The sequence below is a fragment of the Phocoena sinus genome, chromosome 8 (assembly GCF_008692025.1).
Source record: "Phocoena sinus isolate mPhoSin1 chromosome 8, mPhoSin1.pri, whole genome shotgun sequence".
Taxonomy (NCBI): domain Eukaryota; kingdom Metazoa; phylum Chordata; class Mammalia; order Artiodactyla; family Phocoenidae; genus Phocoena; species Phocoena sinus.
Genome location: NC_045770.1, coordinates 38271734 through 38293477, shown reverse-complemented (window position 1 = coordinate 38293477; position 21744 = coordinate 38271734). Strand labels below are relative to the sequence as shown.

Genomic DNA, 21744 nt, shown 5'->3' with positions numbered 1-21744 from the left:
GTCTGATATGACTATACACATCCCTCCTTAAAACTTCATTTGTGTGGCAAACTGGCTAGGTACAAATCACTTAAACCAAGCTACCTTAAATTCTTTTTGGAAAATGTCAGGACATTAATAAAAGTCAATACTTAAGTCATTTGCCCTTTCTTGCTCCATTTCTTTGGCTATGAAATAAAGCAGTTGGTCTTCTTAAAGTGTCAAATTATCTGGTCTTACATCACTTCCTTTTCAAAAATCCACTGAGGACTACCCCAACTGCTTTTAAAATACATCTCCAAACACTTTTCCAAGTTTATTCTTCCCCAAATGTCTTCCACTCACTGTCTCTTAAACTTTTTTTTTTTCTTTTCTAATTTGTATACTTCTTGGGCCAGAAGCATCAGCATTACCTGGGAGTTTTAAATGCAAATTTGGGGGCCCCATCCCAGAGCTATGGACTCAAGAAACTGGGGCTGAGGCCCAGCAACACATGCTTAACAAGCCCCACATCCCGACTCCTGAATGACGCACGCTCAAGTTTGAGAAAACAATGATATAGACTAACCTTTCCCACAATTCTGAGAATGCCCTTGCTAAAAGCTATTAGCTTCTATTGCATTTTAATTTAAGTTCCAGATATTTTTTCATGTATATTGTCTCCCCAGCTAGGCTAGAAATTAAAGTCAGGTCTTCATCTCTTATCCTATCAAACAATCTAACATGGTTCTAGTCACGTTCCAACGTTTGCAAAAACCTCAACTACATATAGCTTGATTCACCTATTGTTGCTTTGAAATAGCACAATAAAAATTTATATAATTTCTTTCCAGGAAAATAACTATTTCATGAGAGCAGTCTTAAAAGATAGGAAAATTAAATTTGTTTGGCCTGAGTCAACTCCTTCAAATCTATCGTTTTAGAAAAATGTAGGTGAAACTTACTGTAGGCTCAATAATGTTCTCCTGAGATATCCAAGTCCTAATCCCTGGAACATATAAATACTGTTACCTTACATGACAAAAGGGAGTCTATAGATGTAATTAAGGACCTGAGACAGGGAGACTATCCTGATCATCCAGATGTGCCCGACAATGTCCTTATAAGGGGGAACAGAGAGAGACACTATGACCAAAGAGAGATCATATAACCACAGACGCAGACACTTGAAAATGCTGTACTTTCGGCTTTGAAGATGGAGGAGGGGGCAAAGAGACACAGAATGCAAGGAATGCAGCTCCAGAAGCTAGAAAAGGCAAGAAAACACTTACTTCCCTAGAGCCTCCAAAAGGAACCAGACCTGCCAACACCCTGACTTTAGCCCTGTGAAACTGATTTTGGACTTCTGGCCTCCAGAACTGTAAGAGAATTGATCTGTGCTATTTTAAGCCACTAAATTTGTGGTAAGTTGTTAACAGCAGCAATAGGAAATCAATACAAAGCTTTTGACAAGTTTTTATTGTGAAATATTGGATTTAGAAAAAAAGTACAAAATGTCAACAGTCAGATGTGTACAGGTACAGTATTTCAATAGTCTATACATGTGAACAGCTTAACAGGTTCACTGCAGAATGCATATTTAGACCAATACAATCTAAAAAGGACTGCAATATTCACAGGCTATTAATACATAAATAACTGGAGCCAAAATGACCCTCACTGGTAAATGCTAATCGATAGCTGAAAACAGGCTAGAAAGCACAATACGGCACACCATAGTATCTCCTTACAGGTCCACATTGAGAGGATATCAGGTCATTATGTCAATACACTACAGATCCAGGACTGGGACTCAATTACTAGTTTATACAACTGCAAAATAATCAGGTTATAAAACCAGGTCATAGAATAAAGAGAGGGCATTTAATTAGGACTAAATACTGTGAAGCCCCTAAAAGGTTTTAGCCTTGGAATTTACAAAGCTTAAGTATTTAGACTCATTTCAATTTTTAATCTCTTACCTAAAAAATGGGGAAGGGGCATCTTTCTTTTGTAGCAGCTCCAACAAGGTATAAGAACTATGACACAGTTTAAAACCATAATGACCACTGTGGATTGACAAATGGCTATGAAACCAGAATACAAACATTATAAATTTTAAAGAAAGGTAATGATGGTATTATGAATTTAGCAAATCCTGAAAACATTAAAATCTGTGTTAAGGAGGCATTACCTATCATTGTTGAGAATACTAAGTTTAGGAAGATTATTGCATGAAGATTTCATAAAAATAAACTGGTTTAATTCTTTCAAGTCTGACTGATTCAATATTTTACTATCACTTGAAAATTACCCTAGGTATATGTTTTCAAATTGGACAAAGAATTATTTGAAATCTGTTTATAATGAATCACTATAGGAATAATCTACTGAAACATGAATCATGTTAAAAACAATTATTACAATCATCCTGTGTGCTGCAGAAAGAGGATCTTTGATAGGACATTCATAATCAATGCTTCAAGACTTATAAATTTAATAACAGTTTACTTGAAACAAATTTCCTTTGCCCATAAATTCCTAAGAGAAGGAGCCTTCTACTCTATACAGTATATCTAGCAATGCTTGACGCTTTAAAATTGAACTGAAACTCTGAACTGGCATTTACTAAGTAGGAGATCAATTCTATTACAGGCTGAAAACCACTGGATTAGAACACAATTAGTAACTTCTCCTAACCTATCCCACCCTACCTTAACCTTTTATAGACAATTTTAAAGACTCTGATATAATTTTCTTATAAATAATGCCTGAATCTTGTAGTAGATTCTAATTTATTTAAAGATAATCACAGATTGATTTAAAAGATATTTAGTTTTTTTCCAGATTTGCTTTAAAACTTACAAATTAAGTATGGTGTACATAAATATTAACTTAGATAACCACATATTATAGGGAAAGCAGATATATGGACCACTGCAGAAAAATTACTTTTAAAAATTTTAATAAAAGAAAAATAAAACATGTAACACAAAATATGAACATGAAGCCATATGACATAAAAAATAAAATTATTCTATCAGAAGTGATTTAAAATTAAATCTTTTGGGAAGTATTTTGACATAATTCAATGAATTCAATGACCAACAGCTTCCCATATCGCACAGAAACAAAGCACAAAATTATCTAAAGTCTAGATGCATTATCAGTTCTTAATGCAACCTCAAACATTTTACTAGCAACTTTGATTTCCTTTTGAAATAGGCTTCTGTACATATGCATTTATATACAAACATTTATTAAACATGATTTTAAAACAAACTATGTACAAAAGATCAGCATTCCTATAAATAAAAACATTAGGTGGCAAAAAGGCACTTGTAAGTAAAAATCTACAGTAGTTTTTACAAAACAAACACATTTACCTTGGATACTGTACAATAAACATTAATTCCTATACCAATAATGAAAATACTAGTTTACTAACTAATGGTAATGATGTAACTTTAAAAAACATATTTACATATACTCTGAAGTCCATTTAATAAAAGCACCATGATTCTCTCCTAAAGTCATGTTCATGAAAAGTAAAAACACAATTACCAAAAAACCAGTGTTCACAATTTTTCTTGTTTAAAAGTTTTTGTATTTCTAAATTGAAAACTGTTTATATGAAATTAGCATAGTGTAAAACAAAAAACAGAACAAAAAGCCCTGCTGCTCTGACTTCTGAAAACCATACCTACTCTATTATTGCATGTTGTATTTTATAAAGAGCACTACTCATGCACTCCCTTACAACTGTTTAATACTATTGCTGGCAAAAAAGTTCCTGGATATCAAATAATTAAAAAGTTGCTTCAAACCAGTTGAAGTTTTATTTGAATGTTATACAACTTAAAAAATGCTGTATATCAGTTACAAAAGTGAATAGGAAACATGCCAATTCATTTGGTGTGCAAAAATATTTTTCCACTACACAGAATTTAAGGGCTTCACAGAATTTTTTTCAAATTTTACATTTTCAGCAGAAACACTAATGAATAACCAACCACTTCTCAAGGGGATGTTAATATGCTTCCACTTTTGTCAAACTTTTTACCCTTTGACAATGCTGCAACCTGTTTGAGTAGTTCTCTGTTTTTGGCCTGTGGAAGACAAAAACATTTACGATTAAAAATGTTTCAAACATTAAGTTATGCTGAAGAATACTATTTCAAGTATTTTACTGAAACACTAACAGAATAAATGAAAGAGTTGATATATTTAGGTTCATCTCTTTAATGTTGGATATGTAGAAGGAAAATCCTAGATTCGTTTATCAGCCCCCTTTCTAATGGCAATATTAAAGTAATTGTTGTCCAAAGATATAATTGGTTACACAAAAGGCAACTTAAAGTGAATCCCTTTAAAAGAGGGTCAAAATTTTAAATAGGGGAAAAATATTTTTGTTTTATCTGAAAAACATGAAACAAAAACTATGAATATAAGCACTGTTGTATGATTAATAAGATCAAATAACAAGTGATAATTTGAGAGGGCTATTTTTAGACAAACTCTACAAAGTCTTTCATTTTGATGTTTACCTATTTATAGAGCAAGCATAAGGGGTCCTTTTTGCAAAAATATTCAGACTTTATGACTTTCCCAAAGAGACTACTCTCTTAATGATATTCAAAAGAAAACTTTTTGAAGCACCCATCACAACCACCCTTTCTGGTCTTTCTGTTGTTGTTCCTTTATTTGGCATACAGTTATTTGGTATTGGGTTTGATATAATTTGAGCAGTTACACATCATCACTGTTTTCATTTTCATGAAAGGCTGAAATTTCTTTTCAAAGATTCAAGATTTCATTTTGTCATCAATCTGAACTGAATTTGCAAGTCATTCAAATGTTCCATCCACCACTGACAACACACTGTCCTCAAGCCAATGTGCTATGACAGTCACTAGTGTTTAGTGAGGAGGAAGGTATAAATGGGGGCCTTCAGTGAATATTTTCAAATTTTGACTACATCCATCTCCCTGTGTAATCTCTTAACTGTGGCAATGTAGATAATAAAGGACCCTCCATATATATATATACAAATATGTTAATGCACAAATGCTTTTGGAGTTTTTGAGCCAAAACAGGGAGAATGTTGACAACAGTCTGGAATCTGAGAACTGACAAAATTTCAGAAGATATCCTCTGGTTTACGTTTGAAAACCATTTTTCTGCACAGGTCTCAAGACTTTTTATTATCTACACTTTTTTAACCTCAGTGCTTTATCTTCTACTCTAATTTTAGCCTTTGTATGGCACTCTGCCTTTTCAGTATACCATCTTAAAGCAGTTTCATAGAATATAAACCTTTCCCAAGCTTTGTACGTCCCAACCCTCCCCAACCCTTCACCAATCAAATTCTCCCTAATTAATACCCATGACCTCCAAAATGCAAATATCCTAGCTATCTTACATTTGCAAGTCAAATCATTTTTTAATGTTCGACTGTATGATTAATAGCATTTCTCTATTCCACGATTATTAAACAATTAAGGTGGTAATTAAGGGCTTCAATTTCAAATTCAATTTCAAATTTGGAAAATCATCAAGAATTTAAAAGGATTTTTATTTTCCCTTTAAAAAGAAATAGTTTGAGAAACTCAGACGACAAATCAGTGAGAATGCCTGGCAGTTAGTGGAAGTCAAGTACACGCAACCATTATCAATTGGTGTATTACTCAGCTGACTAGTCCTAGTAAACATGGTAGTTATAAGTTGTTTTCTTTTCATTGTTTGCTACATATTATTCAATATATAACTATAATAGACTCACTGGTTAAAAAAAGGAATCTTAAGAAACAGAAATTTTAAAATACAAATTAATGAAGGGCATAAAAAAAGGAAAATGTCTGCAAACTTGCCTCAAAGAGATCTCTGTCAGATTTGTAAGTTATACAAAAGTGTTTACACTGACATAGCAAATCATTAAAGAGTTAATTTTCAAACTATCTTTTCTCATTCATCAAGAAAAAAACAAAAAAATCAATGAGTTTATAATTTTCATATTCTAAGTATGAAATACAAGAACTCAAACCTTAGGTATTGAAAGAAGTTTTTCCTTTTAATTCTTTAGCAGCTAATTTTCAATCTGCATGTATATATTCAGTCTCCTAATCACGTCACTAGTAAATTTATTTGCTGATAAATTATGTAAGAAAAAAGCCTTTAAGAAAAATAAACAGTAAGTCAGTTGTTAAATGGGGACAAGTCCAAATCTGTCTTATTCTTATTTCGGTACATTTAAAATATATTTTATAGAAATATTTAATATATATGCATTAAAATTTTTTATCCTAATATTACTTCTTTATTATGCACCATGCAAAAATCAATTATTTAAGAACTCTTAAGCAAGTTAAGTTAAAAATGTTTAGAAATGCTGGCCTCAAGAAAAGAATATGTGGATTACGAATCACACAGATCCTGCTTTGCATCCTGGCTCTGCCACTTATCTGCTATGTAACTTGGGAGCCTATTTTCTCATATGTAAAACAGAAACTTCACCATCTACCTCAACAGGAGTTGAAAGAACTAATCAAATATACAAAACACTTAGCCTAACACAGTGGCTGGTATATGGTAGGCACTCAAATGTTAATTCCCTTTCCCCTTTTATCAACTTACCTCCTAAATGAAGGTCTACTTTTTATTTGGCTTTCTTGATATTTTAGACAATTTGGTTTTTGTTTGGTTGGTTGGGATTTGTTGTAGGGTTTTTGTCTTTTTGTTTTTGGTATTTTGGACAATTTTTTTTCTTGTGATGCTCAGTGCTTATTTTTCAAGTTTGGTAGTTTCAAATGTTTTGAGTTATTAGAACAAGATAAATTTTCTGCTTCAGCATTCAGTTTCTTATGACAAAAAGAAAAACAGTTCACTATGTTTACTCACTTAGGTGGAGAACCTTACTAGTACATGGTTGCTAAAGGGAGTGGGGTTAAAAGAGGATACGTAACTGTGACAGAATGTCACCAGTAATAATACAAATGATAAAGGGAAGTGGCCTGACAATAAGGATGAAGTAGAAAACCTGAGTAAGCTGAGGTGGGAGTCAGTGCAGAACAGGAGAAAAGTATAGTTAAATCTGAGTCAGAAGATATAGGTTTCTATGTCACTTCTGACTCTGTGACCACAGCTTCATCTGGATACCACATAACTTAAAGTTACTGTAGGTAGCAAATAAGAGAGCCTATGTAAAATTATGTTGAAAATGTATACTTCTATATAATTATTAGTTATTATTAAATTATATGAAACTTCAGCTACCAACCAGGAAGAGGTAGGCTTAAGATACCAATCAGGCTAAGATGTCAAAGAGAGGTTCCCTTGTGCTTACAACTACAAAAGGAAACAACAAATTGCTCTTTTGAACAGTGAGAAGTACTAAGTTTTATCATAGTTAAGTACTGCTCACAGGTTTTCTGTCATGTCATTCTGGATTTATGCATGTCTTGGCTAAATCACATTAAACCAGAGATCACCATGCAGAAGATTTTGTTTCCAGTAATCATTCAGCACTAATAACTGAATGAGTAAAATAACATAAAACTACTGCTTGCTGGTGGATGAGAAACAATAATGTACAAGAAGCCTAATATATAAAATGGGCAATCTCTCAAAACAGAGGGCAGATGGGCATTTCCATAAATTGTCACTCATTCAACAAATCATTTGAATTCCTACTATGTGTCAGGTTCTACTAAAGTTTCTCTTCAGAATTCTCTGTAATAGTAAGATCAGCATTACGACTAGGCAATCTCTACCTTGAATTTCAACAGGTTCCTAAATCCACTTTACAATCTTACTCAATTTAAGCTATTTTCAAAGTATGAAGAACACAAAACCAAAAGATAGGAAATAGCAAATATCCCTTGGTATTACACTGTTTAAAAAAAAAAAAAAAGCAGGGCAATATTAATTCCTTCCTTCCCAAGCTACACTCTCCCATCAAGAGCCTAAAGTCTGTGTGCTGCCATCTTCTATGCTTTTAGGACTTAATTCTACAAATGTCAGAATGTATAAATCGATAAAACATATGATTAACTTAGTGTAGTCTGATTTCTAAATTTATGAAACCTAGGTGAAAAAAGGCTTAAATAAGGGAATAACCTAAATCTCTGTTTGATGCTCTCCATCTCTGCATTCCAGACCTCAGAAACCACCTTCCTTGTCACTGTGGTGACTCTCGGCATCACCATTCAGTCGTTTTGTATATGGACACCTTACTGAGTATCCTCTGCAGTACTCCGAGGAGGTTGGCCTACATCCTTAGAGGCTCCCTGCTGTGGATACAGCAGAACCCTATTTGGCACTTTAAAAATCACAGTACAGAGGTTAAAGTGCACTCTTTGGCCTTGCATCTCTGCATGCAGCATGAATTTCCTCCACTCGAGGTCCCATAAATTGGTTTTGTAGCCCCACCTCTCCTCCTGTTATCTGGGAGGAAACAGGAAGAATAACTACATAAGGTACTGAAGACCTTACTTTCACCTTAGTTTCATGAATCTGATTTTTAATTTTTTGCTTTTCACCTGAGGATCAACTGAACATACTTCAGTGATATCCTCCTCTGAGAACCCCATTTGAACTTTAGGCAAAAGGTTTCAGAATTAATCTACTGAATCCCCTTATCAAGTGATTTCAGGCAGTAACTTTTAATGGGAGCAGGATTACAAGGTATTTTAAGTCAAAATCAAAGCTGAAAATGCTCTAGATATGCATAAAGTAGGGATACCAATACCAGTGTAAGAGAAAGAATACTATTAACCAAGTTTACCCCTCCTTGCCTAACAGTTTACAAAAATAATCTCATTTACCTGGAGTTGTTCCACAGTTTCTTTGTGAGCTTTTTCCATACTGTTCATCTTTGTTCTCAAGTTTGACTCTTGGTACTGAAAGTCTGCCTTAAGTTCAGTTAACTGAAAGATTAAAGAAAAAATATATATATATGTATATATATGTATATATACATATGCATGTGCACAAACACATCGTTAAATATTTTTCACAATAAACTCACAATTCATTATAAAAGTGGAGAAGGTTAACAGCAGTTCACTGAGTTTTGTAACTTATCTCGAATTTGTTTTGAGACATGATGAATTCTATCTAATTTACTACTTTAATACAATTTTAATGTTAAGATAATATTGAAACATCAGTATAACTTTTGAGAAGTTGTCTTTTTTGTTTCTTTTTTAAGGTGGTTTCACTGGACACAGTTTGGCAACTGGTATGCCAACAGAAAAGCTTAATGGTTAATACCTTGGAAAATGCTTCAGTTAAAACATACTTCACATTATATATAAACAAAGTAAACAGTAAAACTGGTTTCAGGTTACAATAGTCTTTCAATGAAAAAAAAAAAAGTTTCACATTGGGCAAGTATATAAAGGAACAGTCTTATCAACCAAAAGCTATATTGCTTTTATTTTAAAATTTATGTGCAGAATTCCATATCCAATACCACTTAAGATTTGAGGTAAAAATGGAGAACAAAGAACAGAAATACAACTAACACAGAATAAGAAAGGAAAGGGGGTTATTTTAAAATTTGGGTTAAATTAGACAACGTAAGAAAAAAGATGGTGATTTGAGGAAGGAAAGACAGCTATATGACAATTTTTTTCATAAATATAAATGACATACATAAAGATACAAAATCTCATGACTTCATGCTAAAAAATAAGTTGGTATTATATAATTTCAACATAAGAACCAGGCAGAAGAAAGGTTCTGGTTATTTTTAATTGGTTTTCATTATGCAAGCTTTAAAGGTTTGCAGGTTCTTTTCTGTAATTACCCGGTAGCCAGTAAACAAAGAAGTACACCAAAAAGAGAGAAAGGAAGTCACAGTGCCCTATATTCTGATTTTCTGAATAAAAGCTCTCGCTTTTTGTCCAGTTCAAAGAATAACTGAATCCTGCTTTCTACATTACAAAGGAATTCCTTTTCTGAAATGTCAGTTCACATCAGATAAGCTATGATATTTTCATCACTACACTGTGACTTGCCTCCAGATTATGAATTTCTGGAAGATAAGAATCATGTCTTATTTCACCTTTTTATCCTCATGATCTAGTACGTGGCTGGCTCTAGAAGTCACTGAATAAAGTGAAATAAATTCTAGAAAATAACGTGGTTGTCTTACATTTACATTATTTTAAAAAGCTGTAAGTATGTAGCTATTTTAGGCTTACAATTATTTTCCTCATAGTACTGCTAATTTCCATCCCCATTAGTGTTTAAGAAAAAAGGAACACTAACAAAACCAGAAAACTTTTCACTAACTGCACTAACATAGAATAGTGATACTTGAAGAAAAAAAAAACATCTAAAAAAGCCAAAATTCCACAATTCATTACTACGTAGCTTTGGAATCATTGCTATTTTATAGTAAACTTCCCATTTTATTCAACTTTTATCTAGGTTAGTACAGATAGACCTGTCTTTGTGTAACAGAAATGTTTCTAATATTTTGTGTGTAGAACAAATTTCCATTAAAGCTAATTTAAAATATTCTGTTGTTAAGCAAAAAGAACCATAAAAAATAAAATACTCCTAACTATCCTATTGTTGTCTATGTCAATCCTAAATTTCATTTATCGAATTTGCTTAAGGTAAGGTACAAATGTATTAAAATAAATTTAAATCTATTAATCATCAAGGTGTGGGAAAATGTAACATAAAAGTTACATTTTTACGTGAAAGCCAGAAGTAAAAGCCAACTCAGCGTCAAGCACTACTATGTAATCTCAGAGATAGCTACATACTACATATTCATAATCACAACTTGTTGATAATTTTAAAAGAACGTTTTTAATGTTTTCCTATTGCAATGATATGTTTGAAATAGGTCAAGCCAGACAGTCTAGGATCCTAAAGCAAGTACAGAAGTAGGTTCTACCCTCAAAGAAGACCAAACCCCAGTAATAGCAGCTATGAGCACTTATACATGCCAGAAGCTGTAAGTAAACACTTTACAGTCTCATTTAATCACAACCATCTTCCCATGAGATGGTGTTAATACTCTCATTTTTAAAATGAGAAAACTGAGGCCCAAACAGGTAAAATTCTGCTCAAGTGCACACAGGAAGTGTTAGAATTTTTCACTAAACAGACAACATATTCGATATTCCTCTTTATCTAACTGATAAAGTCTCAATAAGTACACTTACTTCCTATCTTAGATACCTATTGTTAATCATTACCACATAGGAAATTCCCACAGCATTAATTTTCTCCACTTATTTGATCTTGATTGAAATAAATATATAATTGGTATATCAGACTATATTCTATTACTTTCTTATACCAAAAGAATTGACATAATATTCCATTTACATCTCTTTTTCAAATTAAGACATTAGATCTAATTTTAGATTACAGGCTTACTGAAAACTAATGTTCAGAAATTATTAGAATTCTAATCAGCTCTCAATTGATTCTTAGAACTAAAATTCTGAAGTACCACTTTTACATATCATAATTAGATGGCCTACGTTCCACTTTGGGCTTCTGTGTCTTATGAGAATCATGTACCACAAACATGACCAAGTTATTGAAGAAAGTCTAACAAAATTTGCAATTATCAAGCAAGAGTCAAGATGTAAACCTTACCAGGCTTCAGTGAACCACGTACTTACCTTTTTATCTTTTTCTAAAATGGTCTGGTCTCTCTGTTGTAAGAGACGTTTAAGTGACATCACTTCTTCTTTCAGTTGACTTATAAGGACAAAATTGTCTGTTCCCCCACTATCTGCTGACTGATTTATAGAGCTACTAAAAAGAAAAAAGTAAAACACAGTTAAATGAAGTAGAAGGAAAATTAGCAGGTGTTCAAATTGCATAATTTAGACAATTCCACAAACATCCTTAAGGCTAATGCAAAAAAATATGTACCTGACAGAAATGGATGCAACTGGCAAATTACCTTACTAATGGCACACATTACATACACCTGCAGAAATATAATTCAGTATTAGCTTTTAGGGGGTCAATACTTCTAGTGTAAAGCAAAGGCAGCCAATTTGTACAGTAACATCAGCAAACTTTTGGCTAATGAACTAAAACAAAGTCACTCTCAAAATACTTTAAATCTAAAAACATTTTCCAAGCAGGTCAATTTCAAATATCACAATTAGTTTTGTGTTTCACTGAAGAATAATTAAGATAATGTTCTCTAGTCAGATTTTTTTTCAAAACCCAAATTTATGCCCCAAACAGAACATCATTCAGTGCCACTTTCTTATTGCTAAAATTAAGTTAAAATTTTTAACTGATTATGTTTACTCTTCTAGGTGACTCAAAGAAGTCAATGTAGAAGATACATGTTCTATTCTTTTACCTAGTAATAATTGGCAATCAGCCATAACTGTTCAACTAAGTTGAATTTTCACAGCACTAAAGGAATTCATTTTTACCTATCTCCATTAGATGGCTTAGATTCCAATTTGGGCTTTTTCTTTGGAGTTTCATTCTGAATTGCTGCAGAGGATTTATGGCTGAAACCAAACATTAATAAAAATAATTAGAGTAAAAAGGGCATAAGCATCAAATGAAAAGTTATTCTTCTTCCCCTAAAGTTTTACTGAACATCAGTTTTTTTAAAGCCTAAGTAACAAAGTTAAAGGAATATCACATCTTAAAAAATACATGTCAAAATACTTCATAAAATACGTTAACATATTTACCTCTGTTTCCACAGTCCCTGCTCTTGTTCTGGACTCAGACTGCTGATTCTGAAAAATACACAGATGATATCTAATAACATTTATTTAACCCATCAGCATTTTAACAGCATTCTTCCCAATGGAATCAAATGATATATGTTTATATTCTTTTGTTCTGAGGAAGGCATATTCAACTAAGTTTCCAGACTAAGCTAATATATATTGAATAAATCACATTCCAATAAGATAAATTCTAATCAAATGACTACTAGCCATCTTAAGTTGTTTAAGAAAGGTAAGATGATAGGGACTGGATTTTCTTTTTAATCAGTACTTTCAATAATTCAATTTAATATCATATTAAGGGTTAGGGTATATGAGCATGAAAACCACCACAACAGGGTTCTATAATGACAAAGTCTGAAAATCATCATCTTAGGCTACCCTTGCTATTTCAGACAGATGTTTTATCTTAAAGTTAAGGCCTTCCTAATAATCCTACGCAGAGATTCCTTTGGAATAACTCAAGTTACTCACAGTAGTGTGTCAAGTTGAACCAGGAAATATCTGAATTTTTCTTTCTTTCCTAGTTTTCCTAAGAATCTTTTCCAAAGTCTCATCTTTCATTAGGCTGTATTTTCAGTCATGCTGAACATACTGGGAAATCTCATAGTAACTACTCATTTTACTTTTACTTACAATTACTACTACAGTACTACTTCTTTTCCACTATGCCGCAATACTAGCAACCACTTTATAACTATGAATTGTCCATACTTTTTTCCTGTACTTTCACATTGGCCAATCCTCTAGCTTATTCATTCAACACGTGCAGGGCATCTCCTATGTAATGCACACCACGTAAACTGCTGACCCTTGAACAACATGGGGGTTTGGGGGTGCTGATCCTCTGTGCAGTTGAAAATCTGCACTTAACTTTACAGTCAGCTCTCCATATAGGAGGTTCTGCATCCACAGACTCAATCAACCACAGATCATGTAGAACTGTAGTAAATATTTAGTAAAAAAAAAAAAAAAAAAGCTGAGTATTTAAGTGGATCTATGCAGTTCTAACATGTTGTTGTTCAAGGGTCCACTGTATATACAATATAAGAGATGTTAAAAAGACCTGGGCTGTGTGACCTTTTGCAAGTTCTTAAAATCCCTGAGCCTCAGTTACCTCATCTGTCAAATGGATATAAAACATACCTTATAGGGAAAATGAGGATTAAATGAGTTACCTATGTAAAGACACTTAGTATACTGCTAGCATACACAAAATAAAAATATGTACATATGTTTGTGTGTGTATATAAAATTTACTATTCTTTTAGCTGTAGAAGCTTTTTAACCATGTTCTTAAGAATCAGCTATAAATAACAAGCTGGGGAAACAGCAGCTGTAATTCTCTCAACCTGACTTATTCTCTACTTGTGGCAATGAACGGCAACCCTACTGAGGAATTCAGCTGCCATTTTGTTTCTTTTACAAATTTCATTAAAAGCATTAGCAAGGTATATAATCACACATGAATTAATAGAACTATCCAGACCTCAAAATGAGAAAAATCACATTAATAATGACTTAACAGAAACAGAATCTCAGCTTTCTGAGGTGGGCTATTTCTTGCATCCATGTTAACCTGAGTTTCTTCCTTCCCCCATCACTATATATCACAGTATGTAAGCTCTTCATAATCATCCTTATCCAATGAACTTAAGATAGGGCTCCACAAACTGGTTGCCTACTCATCAAATACAAAATAGTATTTGCATATCTTAAATAATCAAAAAGAAAATAAAAAGTCAATCCATTCTCTTTCCCTTTAATTCTGAAACCTTAATTTCAAAAGATTAAGTTCCTGTCACAAAATTTGATCTTTATAAACATAATCTGAGTGTGTCCTTTTACATCATGCTAAAACAAATTTATCTGTAAAGGGCAAGGGAAAGGGACATTTCAGCTGAGTCTTAGGTCTGACAGTTATCATCATGGTAGTTATTTCCTCATATTTTTTCCTAAAGCAAGAAGCAAAATCAAGGAAGGTTTACATTCCTTTGTTCCTTGGGATACACTGATATAGAGGCCACAAGATTTCTTCAAAGTAGCCAGATTAGAAGTCATTACGCAGTTTACCACTGTTACATCCAGAAAGCACTACAACACAGTGAGACAAATGGAAAAACTGCTAGAGAAGCAAACAATCTCAGTGCCTCAATAAACCCCCATAATCTAATATGTGCTTGCCTATAATTCAGAATCAAATGTTGTTAATTAGACAGAACTACATTACATTCCACAAATATCTTCATGTGTTCCAAACTAGGGCAGGCATCAGTTTTCTGTAAATGAAACTGTTTTAACTGTCTAGAACTTTAAAAAGGCTCAGAGAAATTTGTGAAAAAAAAATAAATTCTCCTGAAAATCAGTGGGTATCATGTCCCCTTCTTCTCCATTTTAATTTTTGTGTTTATTTTGCATTTTAATATTCTTGATTTGTCCATGAAGACTAAAACTACACCTTAAAAAATACTTTACACACATAAAAGGTTAAGATACTACTACTATGTAACTTTTCTCCCTAAGGCAATTTAAAAATCGAGTAGTTGTTAATATTTGAAGAGTTCCTGTCTGTTTTTTAAAAAAGCAAAGTACCATGTCAAAAAGATTACTTCACAAAGTACCATGTCAAAAAGATTACTTTGTGAACCTTCAAGGTTTAGAATGCTTCCATCATGGTCACAAATGACAGTGTTACAATCTGTTCTCCAAAAATACATTTCCTAGTCACTGGTTTAAATTTGTTTTAACTAAAAAAAGTTAATAGTAACTGAGGTAAATAAAATTTTTACAAGTAAAATCCCAACAATTCTTTGAACATAAAAAGAATACTGAGGCTTTTGATAACATGAATCAATGAAGCATCAATTAACTCTGATGTACTTGTATTCTGACTTCATTATATGATCATAACTTTCTATTGTAAATCTCTAAAGGTCCTATCTTTATATTTATGGTAAACAACTACACTCATTATGTGTAATTCTGTACACTGAATAAAGTGGGGAACAGCCCTAGAAGCTGTCATGGTAACACACAAGAAGCTTACCATGTACAATGGAAACTAGACAAGCACATAGCTAGCGTTTACAAAAAGTTAAACACCAAAATCTGGCACTAAAATGCCAGTGAGGACTTTGGAAAACACAATTTCAAAGTACTTACTTGTGATGGCTACTGCTGTGACGATGGTGATGGTGATGATGGTGGTGATGATGTTTTGAATGATGCTGGTCTTTCTCAGTAAGAGATGAAGAAGATGAATTTGAATGTGACGATCCCAGGCTCTTCCTTTGTTCTTTTGTCTTCTGCAAAACTCTCTTGTACGATAAAGTACAGAGCCAGCATAATAACTTCCCATCAACCTTTTAAAAGAAAATACTTATATTAGATTAAATATACGTGTAACTGGCTATAAGTGAAACCAGGTTAAGATAAACTGCTCAACTGCTGGTGTGCATGTGCACACTCTCTCTCTCTCACAAACACACACACACACACACACACACACACACACACGCACACAGTTGCAAAATGGAAGTAAAAGTAGACTTTTCCGAAACTTGGGGAAATGCTTATTTAGAGGATCATAAAATTAGAAAGGATGATATATGGACTTCCATTAGTTTTGAGGCATTTCTAAATTTGGAGAGGAAAACTTATTTTATTACTAGAAAATAAGCATAACTTGATGATATACTTCAAAGAAACCTTATCTAACCACTATCATAAATTCTTAAATTACTGTGTAACTACTAAAATGACAAAGTATTTCCCATGAAAGCAAAACTGTTAAAGAAAAAATGAGATTGAATGACATATAGAATCGACTCTCATTTGCAGATTTTGTATTGGCAAATTCACCACCTATTAGCTAAAATTTATCTGTCACCCCTAAATCAATTTGTAGCACTTTTGTGATCATATACCCACATGCACAGAACAGCAAAAAAATGTGTGTAGCTAGACCGCAAATGTTCCCAGATGAGGTTAACACGGTGATGCTTTGCTGTCTTTCTTCAGCTCTCATACTGTAAACAAGTATCCTTTTCAGTCTACCTACTATCACGTTTTTCACATTTGTGCTTTTTATTAGTGATTTCACTGTTAAAATGGTCCCCAAAGGTAGTGCTAAAGTGATGTACAGTGTTCCTAAGCATAAGGCGACTATGATGTACTTTATGTGGAAAATACCCGTTAGATAAGATTCATTCAGGCATAGTTATAGTGCTGTTTGCTATGAGTTCAATTTAATCAATCAACAATATATATTAAGGTGTCTTTAAACAGAAACATACACAAAACAAAACAAGATTAGGTACCGATCCACTGATTACCACGTTGTGACCAGAGGCAGGGACCTATCCTGTATTGTCCGTAGGAGCAACAGTTCTATTCACTAACTCAGTGTTTGCAGCAACTTTATAGAACACAACTCTCACAGACAATGGGAGGCCAGTGTCTGCGTGTCAACGGGGAGGAAAAGAGACTTCTTTCCAAAATTAAGACTAAAATTAAGTTCCTATCCTCTATTTGTTCAAATGAGAAGTGCTGGAGGAACATGTCTTACAACTAGGGTACATATATTGCTGTGGAGGAACACGGCAGAGCCCCTCAAAGAGACAGTCATCCTCCAAATCAACTGAAACTGACAGTCATCAGGAAGCCTGTGTGAATGCTCAGCAGAGAAATGTCACACACATATAGATACCTTTTAAGTCACTGTAGGTAGAGAAAAACAAACAATGGTATAAAATATGAGCCCCAAATCAAAAGGTACATGACTAACTTTGAATCATATGTGTTAAAGTGCCATCAGGTATATTTTCACACCAGCAACTTCAAGTAATCAGCAAAAAGGTAAGTAGCTGAAAAGATTTAAAAGCAGTTAGTAATTCTCCCACACCAAATACTGAATAACCAAATAGTACAGAATAGCTATCACAGAATGTTTTTTAAAGTGTAGTAATCTCAACTGATCAACATGAATCTACATATCATGCCAGCAAGGAGAAAATGCAATGTTCCTGCACTTTCATCTAACCACCTGCTTTCAGGGACCCAACGAATACATCAAGCTTCAGTAATACATTAAGTATAATAACTTCCAACTTGTTTGTGTTTTATTTAATTTCCAGATGTCATAAAATAAATAAAACATACCTTTCTTCTTCCTTCCTCCTTCCGATCAAAAGCACATTGTTGTTTGCACTGTTCACAAGTCTGAGGTGGTCCATATTTTTTTCTGAATTTGTGCAACGCTGACACTTGGTACCAATAAATGCTGCAATTATGTTACAGTATTGACAAGGCTTAGGCTGAAAAACAGATATATATTTTCTTTAATTGAGACATTTTAAAATACTAAAATTTTGCTGCATAAAATATACCCAGTGAACAGGACATATTTTAGGAATTAATTAAGGAAACTAATAGGCAAAAAGTTTTCTGTGAAGTATGTTGCCCTATCATAGTCAAAGACATTTATTATGCTTCTATTCATTTGCTAACATTTATTTCTAGACTCATTAAACTTTTCATTAGTTAAATAAGATCGTGAAAAATGTACTTATGACTTGCATAGCATGTTATATAATACAAAAGCTACATGTAAAGACATTTCAATAAATGAAAACAAAGGTACACACTGACAAAAGTTTCATGTATCCAGTATTTGGGGGAGTGAATTTCTACTAACATAATATCCTGTTAGCTTAATTACTATATCATTTATTCAAAATACATTTAACAACTTTTCATCATATATAGGTACAGCTGATGCAAGAAACAGGTGAGTTTTCAACTAAAAAAAACTGGCACAAGCATATTCAACATAACTATAACAAACATACCTTGATTTTCTTTGATATTCAAAAGACAACTGAAGATTTTAGTATCCCTTAAGGCCAGAAATTTGACTATTCATGACTGTAATATACCAATAATAACTATAATATACATATAAAAAAGAACTTATATGAGGATAACTTCTTGACTTTTGTGACTAAATGCCTGAACTGTGCCACTATATAAAAATTGTCAGAGGTTCTGAGGAAGAAGTAAAGTACAGTTATGCAAACTTTATAAGTAGGTTCTCTACAACCAGGAGTTTGTTTGCTATATTTGACTCCTTAAAGAATAAAATCATAACTTCCCCACTGAAATTCAATATATATAAACATGCACATAATATGACTGTTTTAAAATTTTATCTTCCCATCAGACTCTCTATAGAAAGTTTCTTTCCTGAAATATTTTGGTACTTGAAATATTTAAGAACATAGCATACATATTTTTTAAAAGGTCCATCTTTGTGAAAACATTAACTGACCAGCAGCAATAAAATGAGATGAAAATATAAGATATACTTACGGTGCCAAATTGCTTCACATTTTGAGCACACTTCTTACAAATCGTGTTAGTTTTGCTGAAAAGGAAATTGTATATCGATGATGAAACTTATGCAGCACGATGCTGAACTAAAGCAAGCAAAGTGTACTATTAGTAGAAGTGTACCGTGTGCTTTAGTAGTACTTAAAACTTACTCTAACACAGAGTAAGAATTTTTTAAAAATGCAAACGTAAGGATCTTTTTAGGATCTTCTTAGGATCTTTTTAGGATCTTCTTAGGATCTTTTTTGCTCCCCTTAATTAAGATAAATGTTTTCATACATTTTTATTGTGTATTTTAAATGGAAACAAATCAAAAAATCCTATTGTTTTCTATCTAGTTCCAAAATCCTCACACTTGCCACTATTTATGCACAGCACCAGTGCCTATCTAACCTTCCACTGGGTGCTCTCCACTATTATGATGCTCACACCTACTTGTGAAGAAATTATTTGTTCATCTTTTAAGCTCTTGTGCATGCACTGAGGCTCTAACAGGAATCACTCCATTAAGAAATATGTGCTGTTCTTCCACTGGTAACAAGTTACTGGATTTCACCCTTGGAAGGTAGCTGGTAACACTATAGACCTTTCCTCAGGTCCATGTCCGCACTAACATTCTGCCATTTTTTAATAGTTTAACAGTAACAGTTTATATTTGCACTTTTCGTTAGCAAGGCTGTACATTTTCCATGCAATAATTTATTTTTTATCTCCTCAGGTATAAAGTCTAGCTGTAAAATACCCATTAATTTTTGGTCAGCATTCTCTCTCCTACCATGCAAAAAGGGCTTACAACTTAAAGCTTAGAAACTAAACCACTTAATTAAAAAAAAACTGTAACATAAATATGGGATTACAACCCTCAAGTATTCCTTACAGACAATACTTTGTCTTTAACAATCAAAAACTGTTCAATATACAAACCTCTCTTGTTGAAATTCTGATCTGCAGTAAGTACATTTTACAATGGGATGCGCAATCCGACATTCCTGTAATAAGACAATATGTTAGTCATTATCTATCTCAAGGTCCTCAAAATTTCACGTTTCTGGTGGAAAATTATTACCCAACCTAGTCAAATGCCTAAAACATCAATAAAATCTGTCCCCCAACGTAGAAAATTGAGTGATTTATCAAATAAGTAGCCAATTACGGCATAATTCCTTAGGGAAGGCTTAGGTGTCTTTGTCTTTATTAGATGGGGGGGTACGCAACAGATAAATTAAAAAAAGCTGTCAGGGCCGATTCCAAGGACTGGTTAAATGTGAAACTACTTATTATTTTGCACCGTTGCTCACAGACAGCATCCCGGCTTTAATGGGATGGGAGGAGCTCCAAATCATAGAGCATTCTGTTCCCAAGCCAGACGCTTCGCTTTCCTGGACAGGGAAGAAGGATGCCATCAGCTTTGCGGCTTCAGGTTCCTAGCAAGAAAGTGCAAACACCGTCCTCTGCCTCCCGGTGGAAGGAGAGGACAGACTAGACAGAAAACCGAGATGAAAACATCTCCATCCCGGGGTCTCTGCGGCATAGACAGGTGGCTACCTCACGCAGCCCCACCCCTGAAACCCCTCAACGTTGCTGGGGCCCGGCCCCCTCCTGGGTCGCCTGGAAGAGGGCAGGGTTCCGTCCTCCTCTCAGGGGCTTTCCCAGCTGATGCCCAGGTCCTCGGATAACGGGGTCTCTGAGTGAGGAGGCGAGGGCTCCAAACCCCCAAGGCGCCGGCGAAGAGAGAGGGGCTGCAGTGCAGCGGGCACCCAGCTCCCTCGGGCTATGGCCGAGGAAACCCCACCCGCCCACCACCCAGCGCCCACGGACCTTGCAAAGCTGCTGGCCCTGGGAGAGCTCCTCGAAGGGATAGCGCTGGGTGCACTTGGTGCAGGCGTACAGGGCCGAGGCCGCCATCCTGCTCCTCAGTCTCCTCCTCCACCGCCGCCCGCTCCGAGGCGGGGCCCTACGGGGAACTCGGGCGCCGCCGCCGCCGCCGCCGCCGCCCGGGCCGCGGGCTCCTCCTCCTCCTCCCCCCCCTCCCCCGCGCCCACCAGAGCCTTGACGCGAGAGACCAAGGTACTGCAGACGCAGCCGTCTCCCTCCGCCTCCACTTCCGCCCCAGCCCACCCAGTGACGCCGTCCCAGCAGCTCCCGCTTAGGCCCCGAGAGCGGCGGAGGGAGACGAAGCGGATAGTTCGCTGCGGTTTAGCTGCGCGGCGACGGATCCGCTTCCTCCTCGGCCTCCCTTCCCCACCCCTGATTGGCTGGGGCGACTACTGCGTCACTCGGTCGCTCCGCCCAACTCCTAACCCCCGCTACGCAGGGAGCTCCCACAAAGGGAGGAAGTCGCTGGCCAATAAAAGCCCGACGGTCTCAGCGCGCGAAAGCCGCTTTAAACTCACCCCGCCCAAAGGTCCCGGTCGCGGCTTTTCCTAGCAGCCAGTCCCAGGTTTGGGTGGAAACTTCCGAATCCAATTGGGCAGTTGTTTGCGGAGGTTTACTCTCTGCTCCTACTGTTTTTTTTCCCCTTGACTTCTATTGGACCAAATCTTTAAGCTCCCTCTCCTTCTATTTGTTATTGGTCGAAAGGTAAGTACCTCACGTGGAGAGGCGTCCCCGAGTCAAACTCACGCTCTCTCCGGCGATTAACGCAAGGGAAGTGATG

At 35.0% G+C, this 21744-nt stretch overlaps 1 protein-coding gene across 1 annotated transcript; it reads right to left on the bottom strand.

Annotated features, from left to right (window-relative positions):
- Positions 1–1428: 1428 nt before the first annotated feature.
- Positions 1429–21259, bottom strand: FAM76B (family with sequence similarity 76 member B). Its single transcript, XM_032641417.1, is given in 11 exon segments — positions 1429–4067; positions 8781–8882; positions 11610–11745; positions 12387–12467; positions 12657–12704; positions 15861–16060; positions 17859–17941; positions 17944–18013; positions 19068–19122; positions 20013–20077; positions 20907–21259. Coding segments are annotated over 11 exon segments (1017 nt in total). The 5' UTR covers positions 20994–21259; the 3' UTR covers positions 1429–3977.
- Positions 21260–21744: the final 485 nt, after the last annotated feature.